The 13,348-nt window shown below is 48.6% G+C and overlaps 1 protein-coding gene across 1 annotated transcript in view; it reads left to right on the top strand.

Moving 5' to 3' along the window:
- The window catches only part of CALN1 (calneuron 1), a 469,501-nt gene extending 456,675 nt beyond the window's left edge, over nt 1–12,826 (top strand). Inside the window, 1 exon segment of the mRNA XM_008698565.1 lies at nt 12,536–12,826. Within this exon segment, the coding sequence (XP_008696787.1) occupies nt 12,536–12,663 (128 nt within the window). The 3' untranslated portion in view covers nt 12,664–12,826.
- Nucleotides 12,827–13,348: the final 522 nt, after the last annotated feature.

Below are 13,348 nucleotides of genomic sequence, written 5' to 3'. Positions count from 1 at the left end.
TGAACACTTAAAGAAATCCGTGTACGCAGTGGGTAAGGTATCCGGTAGTCACCAGAATAGCATTTGGCCGCCTGGTCTTAGCGCTGCCACATTCCACCCCGCCGAGCACTGTGTCAGGGAGTCTACTCGGGGCGGGGTTAGTCCAGGTGGCCACAGGGGCTCATTCAGACCAGGGCTCCCACGGGTGCTGTCTGGGCTGTGAGGTGTGTGGGATGAAAGGCCAGGACGAGAGGGAACAGGAGGAGATGCTCATACTCCCAGGCGATAAAGGAAATGAACTCAAGCCTGGGGCATAGGGAGTGGTGGGTGGGAACGGGCGTAAACCTGAGAGCAACGCCCCTTGGAAAGACATTCAAATTTAAATTTTTCAAACATGCTGTGAATGACAAACAACCCATTAGCGGTACAGAGGCTGCCTCGGTTGGCCTCCGTGTGACTCCGGGGTTGTCGCATCAGTAACCGTATTTTGAGTTGGAGGCACACAAGAGCGGGACGGCCACAGCCAAGGCCATTTGCAGCAGGACAGGTGGGGGGCCAGGGAGGGTGAGTGGAGGGAGGCAGAGATGGGAGAAAACTTGGATAAGTTTTCCTTGGCCTCTCCCACTCCGTCTCATTCCTCCTTGATGACAGACTGTGTGTTCAGATCATGGAAGCACTGGGGGCTCCACATGTTTTCCACAAGACCCTTTGTTTGTGGATCACTGTTGTGTTCAGAGAAATGTCACAAGTCTTAGTAATTTGGGAAAGGTCAGACTGTGCACGGGGAAGTAATCTGAACTCTAAGCAATCTCTTTTTATTATTCAAGAGCTCATACATTAATAAAGTAAATGACTGAGAGAGGGATTTTTCCAAACAGAAGTCTTACTGAGTCTCCTTTCATTGATTCCGACCTATAACGTTGGCAACAGCTACCATTTGGGGACGGGGGATAATTGATAAATTCCAGCCACCATTACTAAATGCTTTAAACTCTGTGGTCTTATTTAATAAAAGAAACATTGCTTTATAATCAGTACACTGCTTTTTTGAATGACCTCTGCAACCTTGATGACGTAATCCATTTTGCTTGTTTTCATGTCAGAAAGTTGTTTTTTGTGTGTGCGTTTTGTATTTTAACTATTATGTCCCTGCTGTTTGGCCCCAAACATAAGCTCATTGCTTTGTGTTCAGGTTTAAGATTTTTCCAATCTCGGATAGGATCAGAGTCTCTGGTGGATAGATTTAATGCCCACAGCCCTCTCTTTGTTCAAGAAGGGGCTTCCCTGATTGTATTTTTGGGTACAGTTGTCTAGGAAGAGATGCCACACAGGCACTGAGGTCCCCCCCTACCCCGGGTGCCCTAGGACTAGAAGAGTCCATTTGAGACTCCGTGGCTGACCTTGACCTCCTCCCTTTCCATCCGGGGAGCTCGTCCTTCCTGCTCTTGTTAAAACTTTGCTGCAGCAAAAAACAAACAAAGCAGCTCACCCAGAAAGCCGGTAGATCCATGGGCATTGGGGGTCCTGCCCTCCTTTATGTCAGAAGAAGGAATCCATGAGAAAGAAAAAACCCTAAAAGTGTAGGTCTTTGCCTTAAAAGCTGAAAGGGCACATCTGGCTCTGAGTAAGGAAGGAGGAGGTGGTCAATGAAACTGATGTTGTATTGGGGGCGCCTGGGTGGCTCAGTCAGTTAAGCGTCTGCCTTCGGCTCAGGTCATGATCCCAGGGTCCTGGGATCGAGCCCCACGTTGGGCTCCCTGCTCAGTGCAGAGCCTGCTTTTCCCTCTCCCTCTGCCACTCCCCCGGCTCGTGCGCTCTCTTTCTCTCTCTCCCTCTATTAAATAAATAAAACTTAAAAAAAGAGAAAGAAACTGATGTTGTGTGGCAGAGGGGGAATTTAATCAAATGGCTTGGAGCACAGCAAGGTTAGGGTCAAGGCTGGGATCCTGGAGTGTGGCAGAGCTTTGGAAATGCGGATTTGTGCAATGCGTGTGACACGGCGCCAGTTAGATGTGAACAGACCTTCCACATGCCCCCAGCATCGTTTCACATCAGTGCTTATATTTTCACTTTTATAGATAGATCTTGAGACTTGGACAGAGGTGTTCCTGTTCTGTGCACTGAGTCAGGACACAAACATCCTTCCTTCCATCTGAATGGAAACATAAAGGAGAAATAAGCCAGGAGCCCAAGGGGTTGTGGCCCCCGTGATGGGAGAGGTTTCTGTTTTTCTTTTTCTCCTTTTAGTTTTCCTTTTGGCTTGATGTTGTTGTCTTTATTTGTTTGAGTTTTAGGTCAACACGGATCACAGATATATGCACGTACACACATGCGCACGCACACACACACACACACACACCAGCCCCTGACGCATTCGAATCTGCCTTATCTTTATGGAAGACAGGGCTCTGTGATCATCAGGAAGCAGGAAGTTTTCCATCTTATCCCAGGGGAAGGACAAGAGGCAACAGGAAGAGACTCCAAGCTACATAGAAGGAAAGCTTTCCTGACTTCTCCGGGAAACTCTGAGTTGGGGGTTCATGTCCCGCATAGAACCCATTTTCCTGGAGCACCAAAAGAAGTCACCTACAGAAACCCTTTTAAGGCAGGGAAGAGACTAGAAGAATCGAATTCCAGGGCTCTGAAGGGGACCTTTCCTTTATTTGCACCTGGATTCTGGCTGAGAAATTCCTCGGATTGAGTCAGGCACCTGACCGGCTGTCACCCATGTGGTGGGTGCTCTGGGCACGAGGTCGCTGAATGGCACTGAATTCCGGGGCTCTCTGGCCTAGCCCCCTAGCCCGCAGCCTATACAGCCCGGATCCAGTGAGAATACTCAGTATGACTTTCAGGCCCTCCCAATCCCCCTGTTCCTTTTGAATTCCCTTCTTCAGATAAATTATGCTCAGTGTTCGGAAGTGTCAGTTGTCACTGTGTTCTAACCATTGGGAAAAATAAATAGGTCAGCATCGACCAAAATGGGTTAGATACAAAAGCACGTGACTACCCACAATGCCCACTCACTATCCTTGCGATGTAAGAGTTTTAAGACGTTTTGCTTCAGTTTCACCCCTTACAATTACCAGACATTTTGCTTTTGGACAACGTAAGCTCAGCGACACTGAGAGACAAATTCGCAGTTCATTCTTTGGTTCCAGTGGCTGACGTATGTGAAATGGAGTGGTCTTGTGGTTGCATCATCTATCTGCCTGCCACCGGATCCTTATTAAGGGGTCGCAGAAGAAATTATACTATCTATTAAGTTTGATTTACTGCCTCCAATATGTTTACTGCTCAAGTCACATTGATACGGCCCAGGAGGTAAAGGGACAGGAGGCAACTGCCCGGCGTGCTGGCCACAGGCTGGTCATTTGTCAACATGTGCAACGAACCTGAGAGATTAGTTCTGCGGCCCCACTGGCACAGATGAGGGAAGTGAGGCTCAGCAGAGTGGGGTCCTTTGTCCAAAGTCAAATCGTGGGTAAGGATTTAAACTCCGGGGCTCTCTGACAAAGCCCTGCGCTGGCCTCTTCATTTGTTTCTCTGGGTTCCTAGGCCAGACGTAGCCGTTTCAGAGTGCTTACAGAATGGCACTCCATCAGTCCTCATTTTTCATTCCATCGCCAGTGAAATCATATTATATTTGGAAGTTGAGTAGAAGTGCAGAAAGACAGTGTGTGAGCCCTTTCAAGACACATCCCCCAAATGTTGTCCCTAAATGGAATACCAGCTGTCAGATTTTTCTAGACATTCTGACAACACGCATGGCAGAAGGAAGTAAAGCAAAATCATCAACGGGGGAATAAATAGTTTCTGTGAAAGGCTGGCAGAACGGCTCTGCCCTGTTCAGTGATGGGATGACGGACAAGAGAAATAAATGTCCGGGGAGGTGACACAGGCCAGGTAAACCCCAAAGCATCGCTGTGGGGATGTGTGGGTTATAATCCCAGCCCTGTGTTGGCTAGATATGGGTAAGTTATTATTTTTGTTAAGATTTATTTACTTATTTGAAAGAGAGAAAAAAATAGAGAGAAAGTAAGGGGAGGGGCAGAGGGAGAAGGAGAGCATTTTCAAGCAGACTCCCTGCTGAGGGCAGAGCCTGATGTGGGGCTTGATCCCATGACCCTGAGATCATGACCTGAGCCAAAACCAAGAGTCAGACGCCTAACTGACTGAGCCACCCAGGTGCCCCAACCCTGGGTTAGTTATTTAAAAACTCTCTGGGCCTTCTTTTCTTCATCTGTCCAATGCAAAGATTGGACAATGACGGTCCCATCCAGATTCAACAATTTCTGGACTCACTGGAAGGTCAGAAAGAATGTGCAGCCAAATCCAAGGTCCCCAGCTCAGCCATCCCTGCTGAATTTGCAGGATTCCTATCAGGATGTCAAATGCACACCCAGAGGGGGAGCCTTGCCCCATCGCCTGGCCAGGCACATTGGGTATTTCAGGCCCATCCAAATGAAAAGGGCATAAGATGTCATCTCTACCATCTGCTCCTGTTTGTCTCCGGAGCTAAATAAAACCTGTTCTCCTTGGGTAAAGGTAGGGGCTTAAGGTGTAGCTGAGGTCCATGGCAGGTAGTGAGACAGGAGACAGTGTGTAAAGAGATTTGGGGCTTCAGAAAGAAAGGGATTTTTCTTCTGTTCGGAATTCTTCCCAGCAATCCTGGAGGAAAGCTTTCTGGAGCCATCAGTGAGGAGGGATGAGAATCTGAGACACCAGACAGAGAGCTGGAGAGCTGTTTTTGATAAATACACCTGCTGGTTAGGAACTCCAGCTCTAACAGACACATGAAAAAATGTTCAAAATCATTAGCCATCAGGGAAATTCAAATCAAAACCACACTGAGATACCACCTTACGCCAGTTAGAATGGCAAAAATTGACAAGGCAGGAAACAACAATTGTTGGAGAGGATGTGGAGAAAGGGGATCCCTCCTACATTGTTGGTGGGAATGCAAGCTGGTACAGCCACTCTGGAAAACAGTGTGGAGGTCCCTTAAAAAGTTAAAAATGGAGCTACCCTATGACCCAGCCATTGCACTACTGGGTATTTACCCCAAAGATACAGACGTAGTAAAGAGAAGGGCCATATGCACCCCAATGTTCATAGCAGCATTGTCCACAATAGCTAAATCGTGGAAGGAACTGAGATGCCCTTCAACAGATGACTGGATTAAGAAGTTGTGGCCCATATATACAATGGAATATTACTCAGCTATCAGAAAGAACGAGTTCTCAACATTTGCTGCAACATGGACGGCACTGGAGAAGATAATGCTAAGTGAAATACGTCAAGCAGAGAAAGACAATTATCATATGATTTCTCTCACCTATGGAACATAAGAACTAGGAAGATTGGTAGGGGAAGAAAGGGATAAAGAAAGGGGGGTAATCAGAAAGGGGGATGAAGCATGAGAGACTATGGACTCTGAGAAACAAACTGAGGGCTTCAGAGAGGAGGGGGGTGGGGGAATGGGATAGCCTGGTGATGGGTAGTAAGGAGGGCACGTATTGCATGGTGCACTGGGTGTTATACACAACTAATGAATCATCGAACTTTACATCAGAAACCAGGGATGTACTGTATGGTGACTAACATAATATAATAAAAAAACACAAAAAAAAATGAAAAAAAAAATTAGGAACTCCAGCTCTGCACTCTGGACAGGCCTGGCTTAAAATCCTGCCACACTGTGTATTCGGTCACTTGCCTGAGACGCTTAAATAAATATTCAGAGCCTAATGTTCTTCATCCGTGAAATGGGAATCACATAATGACCTCATGTGGCTGTTAGGAGGATTAAGTGAGGTAAACACATGAGAATATTTTGTACAATGCTTAACACAGTAGTAAACACTCAAAACAAACAAACCAACAAACCAAAGTTAGCTGGTCCCTAGCCCCAGTTCTGTTCGTCTTATGTTTTTCCCTGGGGACATCGTGAATACCCACAGCTAGAATGCCACATCTTTGAAGGATAGGACAGGGACCAAACTTGCAGGGTTTGAACATTCTTCTTGACACATTCATTCCTAGAGTCGTCATTGCCAACACTGGACTTACCAAAAGTACTGGTCAAAACTCTTAGTTTCAAGTAGCAGAAACTCCACCCAGAGCCCCTTAAAGTAAAAAAAACACTGGCTCAGATAAGACAAGAAGTCAAAGGGTTGAACTTTGGCTGACTTGGATCCAAAGAGTTCAAGCGACTTTCTCCCCTCCTCACTCCCCAGTCTCGTACTGTCTCCTTCCCTATCTCTCTGTCCTTCCTTCCTCTCCATCAGCTTCGTTCTTGGGCAGATTCTCTCTCTCCCCAAAGTGACAGGATTGTCTCTCTGAAGACTCATCTCCATTCCAAGAAGGGGCTCCCATCAATCATGCCTGGCCCATGGGTCTCGCCCTGGACCAAGCCAAGAGCTTGGCTCACTCTACTTGGCCAGTCTGGTTTGCTGCAGTGGGAAAGGTAAAGCACTGGACTGAGAGTTCCACTAGGTGGAGAGGTACAGGTTCCCAAACCAAAAGATGAATTTTGTTCCAAGAAGAGGAAAGGTCTGTTGGAAAAGCCAAAACAACACCTGGTCCCCAGTGGAACCCTCAAAGCAGGATACAGCTGTGTGATGACTAGAAACCCAAGATGATTTTGTGGTAGAAAAGGAGCTCGCTCCCACCCCCGGAAGGAGAGGTGGCCCCTGTTCCCCTTAAGGGGCATCGGAAAACATACCAGCCTCACTGCTGTTTGCTCAGAGACCACCTCGTCCCTCTTGTCTTCAGGTCAAGACAACCCCAGGTCAACCTGGGGTACCTGAGCATTCCTCATCACTGATGTATAGAAAATTCTCTTTCAGAGGCTCTTAATTAGTCCCACTTTAGGCTATGGAAATATTCAGTTTCATAAAATCATAAAATGTTGGACCTGGAAGGATCACAGAGCAATAATAGCTCCCAGACCTGGTCGTTCTGGCTCATTGTGAGAATCACCTAAGATGGGTTTGATATTGTTTTGTTTTTAAACATTCCTGAGCTCCAAGCTCCCTGCCAGGAATATCACTTACATAGGTCTGTGTGGGGGCAATTAATCAGAATTGTTATGATTCTGGTTTGCCTCACTGGGGAGCCGGTGCCTCCGGATATGCAGCCCCATTTCTAAGAGGCTGAAGCCAGAGGGATCATGAACCCCATATATCCAGGGTCACCCAGCTGGTCAGTGGCAAAATCCGTAGAGATGCCCGTCTCCCCGAGAAAATCCAACAGTCACTGCCTGTGATTTGCCGAGTGGAGCAGGGTGAATCTCCGTGAAAATAAGAAAGCAGAAGGAAGAGTCTGTTGCTAGAGCTTGCAAACCCAGGGCCTGTTGTAGCAGCCAGACGTCTGCAGGTACTAAGGACTTGCTACCAAGCTTTCAAGAAAGCTAGAGACCCCACTTCTATGCCTTCCTGTGTCAATCCACCCCCCAACTCACATTTCATCCCCATGTACTTTCAGGGCTCCTACTCTGTCAACCACGAGGCTGGAAAGGGAGCTCAAGGCCTGATGGAAAGACAGACAGAAAAAGGGCTGCCAGCAGCGTGATGCATTCTTACCATTTTCATGTTCAGTTTCAAGTTCCTCAAAAAGAGTTAGCACATGACCCAGAAATTTGACTCCTAGATCTGTACCCCAGAGAGCCCCAAAACATGTCTACACAAACATGTGTATATGAGTGTTAGAGCAGCATTGCCCACAATAGCCCAAAAATGGACGCAACCCCAACGACCATCCGCTGCGGAACGGATAAACAAAGGTGAATGAATAAACAAAAAGAAAGGAAGTAGGAATGCTCGCTCGGGCATGCATGGGCCTGGCTAAGCGGAAGAAGTAAGACACAAAAGGCTACCTGTTGTATAACGTACTGGCAATGCCCAGGCTAGGTACAAGCACAGAGCCAGGAGTGGCTTAGTGATTGCCAGGGGCCGGGAGGCGGGAATGAAGTGTGACTTCTAATGCACGTGGGGTCTCCTTTTAGGGTGATGAAAACATTCGGGAATGAGGTAGTGGTGATGCTTTCACAGCCTCGCAAATGTACTAAATGCCACTGAACTGGTCGCCCTTGAAGGGTGAGTGTTCTGGTATGGGAATGCCATCTCAATGAGAAATAAATAAATATTGAGAGTTAGACGACGACAAACATGGAAAAGGCTCAGGCTCTTTGAGAGCAAGATGTTCAGGAGAAGCCTCCTAGGAAAGTAGGGTTTGGGGTAGGCCCAGGAGAAATGGGGGCGGGGGGGCAGCGGGCACCCCTAGCAGAGAGAACGGGCGCCGAGTCTTGGGTGAGGATGACCTGAAACAGAGGTTGCTGGACAGGGAGGCACAGTGGTCGAGGAGCAGAGGTGGGACAGGGATGGGAGGTGGTCTGTGGTCCTCTCTGCTGAGCTTAGGAGCTGGATGACACACACTCCCCCAGCTAGAAGGCCTTTGCAGAAAGGTTGCGGGCATCCGTCGTGCGTCCTAAGTGCCGCCGTAGGAAGGGGAGTCTCGCTGCAGCCCCAAACGAATTCATGAGGGAAGGGACCACAGCAAAGGTCTGGGAGCACTGCCTGGATATGCATTCCCAAGCTGGAGGCTGCAGGGAACAGGAGAAAAATGAGCAGACCTTTCTTCCAGCCCGGAGGGGATAGGAGGAAGTCTTGCATTTCTTTAGCAATTCACCGTTGGACTTGGCTTTCACTTTTTGTTATTAGCTCATTCATCTTTGAGAGAATTCTTGACATCGGCAGGACTATTAGCACTAGCTGCTTCTATGGAGAGAGAAACTGAGGCTCAGAGAAGCTCAGTCACTGGCCCGGGACTGCTTCTAAGTGGTGGTGAAGGGAAGTCCTAACCTGGATTTACAGTTCGTCCTAGGCTGGCCTGTAGTCTTGTTGCAGAAGCAAAGCCTAGACACAGAGAATAAAGAAAACCCCCAAACTATTGCACAATGCAAATGTATGATGGCCAAAGACAGGGCTTAAATTATTATCAACAAGCACATTAATTCATGCCTGGTTGTACTCCGTCAACCACATCAGGTGTTTGAAGTGCCTTCTCTTTAGAACTTTCTATTGCTGAGTTTTCTATTGCTAAACAAAAGACAGAGTTTGTGCAGAGGTTTTGAACCTGGGGATTGGAATGGCTCCACCATTTGCCAAATGAACTTGGACCCCACTTCTCGGAGCTTCAGACTGCTCACCTGTCAAGTGACGGTCACACACCTGGCTCACCAGGACGGCCACTACGTAATTTTGCAATGACATATATAAAGCACATGACGCATGCCTAGCCCACTCAGGCCGTGTTCGATAAGCAAAGGGGAGTTTTTGTTTTTTGTTTTTTTGTTTTGTTTTAATATTTCATTTATTTATTTGTCGAAGAGAGAGCACACAAGCAGGGGACAGGCAGGCAGAGGGAGAAGCAGGCTCCCAGCCGAGCAGGGACCCGTTGTGGGACTCGATCCTAGGACCTGAGCCGCAGGCAGATGCTTAATTGACTGAGCCACCCAGGCGCCCCCAAGCGGAGTTTTTAAAAGGTTCACAAATGAGAACTGGCATTGACTGAGCACAAACGATAGTGCAGTATCTTCGTATATCCATCATCTTTACAACAAGGTAGGTTTTATGGGTCCCATTTTATAGGTGAGGGACTTGATTGAGGCTGGAGGAAATTCGCTTGCCCAAGGTCACACAGCCAAGATGGGGGATAACCATGATTCAGACTTGGGTCTGGCTCCGATGTCATTACTTTTGTACTCACACCATCGATGGCAGCGTGAGAACTGGCGATCGAAGGACTCTCATCCAGGCACAGAGGCTGAATTACCTGCTCAAACGGTGATGTGTTTCAGAGCTAGGGAAGGTGCTGGAAGCGCCCCTCTGTTGACAGGACTTTGGTCTGGATTCCGATTTGCACGGCCCCAAGTACAAACTACGAGGTTCTCCGGGCCTTTTTCTCCTTCCTTATCTCTCCCCTCCTACGGCTTTGAAGGATTTTCAGATCAAAGGTGCAGCCGCTCTCCTGGGGGATAATCCTGTTGCCTGTAACCTTGTTTTCCGAGTGTCCTTCACAAAGAAGGGCTTCAGCCAAAATTTGCTCCCTCGGAGTAATCACACAATTTTTCTTGGCCTTCGCCAGCCCTCAGGACAGAAAGGTGGATGACTCCCTTCAGAAGCATTTTTATGCTGAAGAGTTGCCCAGAATAAATCAGCCAGTCCTCAGAAAGGGTTAGATTCCCTACTTCTGCATCCTCATTTCATTTTCTGCTTTGGTCCTTTTCCTTCTTAAACACCATGTCCCTTTTTCCTTCCCGAGGGCTGGTGCCTTTTTACATTTAGCCCACTCCTGCACCAACACAATTTTCTTCCTCCAGGTAAGAATTTGTAAGATTCTAAGACCCAGACATGATCAGCAAGTTGAGAACTGAGCCAAAAATACTGCCAACACCCAAGGGAAGCAAAAGCCCAGTGGATCCAGGATTAAAGATAACAAGACAGCGCCCAAGAGATAGTGGCAGAGATAATCAACACGTATTGGTGAGGGAACTCAAGGCTGCACCGGGAAGCCCTGGGTCCCTGTGAAATGTGGCTTGCTGGAGAAACCTTCCTGGTTGACGTAATTTTTAGAGACCCCTTGACAAGCCCCTGAGACCCCTTCCCTCAGGGAAAGCTCTCTTTGTCCTTGGAAACTTCACGGGCTTCCTACTTCTTTCCTTTTATTGCCAGGGATTTCAGAGGAGTCACTGAATGTCAAAGGGAAGACATACTTGAAATTGAACCATTTTTAGGTTCTCTAAAGGCATGTGGACCCTTTTGCCAGTCTTCTTTCCTTTAGAGAGAGACTGTGAGTAATATAAAGGGAAATTGTATTTCTTTCTCCCCCTTTGACCCTCCTCCATGCCATAATCTGACCTAAAGAAAAACCACTTTCCCTCCACTGCAAGTTTGCAAAGGTAGAAAGACCCCTTTTCAAAATGGAAGGCGTTCTGAAAATGTTCTTCTGTTCTGGCATTGGGTTTCTTAACATCTGAATCAAAAGAACCATCTCTCCCAATACTCCCCACCCTATGTCCCTAACACACACACACACACACACACACACACACACACACACACACACACACCTGTCAGGTCCCCCAGCAACTCAAACGCCAACAGATTCTTTGCGCCACCTAGTCCCAGCGAATCGAAAATTCTGGGGCTGGGGCCCAGCAATTCCCTAATCACCTGAGAACTTATTAATTCATGAATTCCTGGCCTCCACCCCAGAGATTTTGATTCAGTGATTCTGCTATGGGAACCCAAGAATTTACATGTACATCAAACCCCCAGATGGCACTAATGCTTCTGGTCCAGTGAGTAGCTCTGGTGAACACAGCTTCCCACCTGCCTCCAGGGCACAGATTTCTTCCATATGCTAAGTGGTAAATTGTGTGCAAAGATCACGGATGGACAGACAGATGGCAAAGGGAGGAGGTGTAGACTAACAGAAGAAAAAGAGGGAAAAGAAGTTCTGGCAGGGGAAGCAATGCCTGGAAAAGAGACCTGTTCTTCCTCAGCACACTTTATCAAAGCTTTTCTTTCTGGTGATTTCCATTTCCCTGTTTCTGGTCCCTATTACTTTCTCACTGATTCAGACCCACTAATGGTTTCTCAAGGGCCTTATAAAAATGGTGGCACAAGACCTAGCCCAACAAAAAGGATTAAGAGAACACAACCCCGGGACCCAAGGTCAGACCCCCTGGTGCAACAGGACATGGGGGCAGGGGCACCCTGCCTCCGGAACATCTGAGAGGGTTTTGTGCCTCCCTCCCTCCTTCACACTGGTCCTGTCCGCAGAGCATGCAGTCTCCACTTCCTCAGATTTCACCAGAATCACTGAGTTAAACATAGATCACTGGCCCCATCCCTGGAGTTTCGGATTCAGTAGATTGGGCATGAGGTCTGGCCTGAGCCCCTGCATTTTAACAAGCTCCCAGTGATGTGGATGCTGCTTGCCTAGGGACCCCACTCTAGAACTACGGGTGTGCATATCTGAAATCATACCAGAAGTCATTTAGAGTCATTTCGACCAGCAGCCACCAAGAACAACTCTGGGAAGGCAAGTTGCTTGCAGCCCGGTGCGAATAGGTAGAGAAGCATCTGAACCTCGCTCTGCCTGTAGCAGGGGACTCAGAAATGGGAGCCCGGTGTTCTGCAGAAACGGACACAGTGATGCCTGGATGATGCCTTTTGTGACTCCCTCCAATGTTACATATTTTCTCACTCAGAAAGTCGCTGTGACTCTACTGTATCCGGAAGTTTATACCTCCCTCTGAACATCACATCTCTTACGGTTTTTGTTATAGAAGTTTTACTGTTTCCTACCATTCGCCAGAAGGGGTGGTATTCAGTCTCGGAGCACGGTCCCCGAATTGTGGATTTGCCCAGTCTTCAGCCTATGCATGCCCTGGGCTTGCGGAGGAGGGGGCCAGCCTGTCTCACTGTGTCATCTCTCTCTTCTCTCTTCCCCCTTCCCTCCCCGTCTTCTTGCCCTCCCCCCCCCCCAGTGCATTCCCAGAAGCAGAACAGACAGACCTGCGTCCGCAAGAGCCTCATCTGCGCCTTCGCCATGGCCTTCATCATAAGCGTCATGCTGATCGCGGCCAACCAGATCCTGCGGAGCGGCATGGAGTAGCGGCCCCCCCCCAACCGCGCTGCGTTCCCAGCTCACTGCGCATGTGCATGCCCTGCGGGCAGACTCTGTTCCTCCACAAAAGCGGAAACGGACATGGCAGACATGGCGGACTTGGCGGACATGGCACAGTTCAGCGAAGAACCCAAGGCTGCGGTGCAACAGGTGTTGCAGATCCACTTCATCTCCTTGGCAGGGACACAAAAGGGCTGTCTTCAATGCTTTAATGGTCTTGTTTCCTAATGCAATAAAATAGCCAGGAGTTCCCAATGACTGCGTCCATCACCCCCTAGGAACTCTGAAGAGAGACTTCATTCTCATCTCGGAATTTTCCAATGGCCATCCAGGTTGGTGGTGTGAGAGAGCAAGAGCGAGACGTCCACGTGTGGTCATCTCCATGCCCCATTCTTCCAACCCCCCGGGGTCAATGGAAGACTCCTGGTGGAGGGCACCCTCAGTCCCTAGAGGCTGACTTCCGGGGTGCCCCAGAAGAGGGGGCTTTCCATCCCACCCTGGCTTCCTGCCTCCACCCCCAAGTGGAGCCCTCCCCCCCAAGGCGTGAGGGGAAAGCCATCGAATGGGGTGCAACGCCTGGCGGTCTGCAGGTTGCACCCCTCGCTTCCGTTCTTACTGCCTTTTCCACAGGACTCTTGTTGGCAGAGTTGGGGAGCTCTCAGTTTCCGTCGGC

Source organism: Ursus maritimus, unplaced genomic scaffold (genome assembly GCF_017311325.1).
Source record: "Ursus maritimus isolate PB19 unplaced genomic scaffold, ASM1731132v1 scaffold_2, whole genome shotgun sequence".
NCBI lineage: Eukaryota > Metazoa > Chordata > Mammalia > Carnivora > Ursidae > Ursus > Ursus maritimus.
The sequence above is the reverse complement of the archived record's forward strand: the minus strand, read 5'-3'. Positions and strand labels throughout refer to the sequence as shown.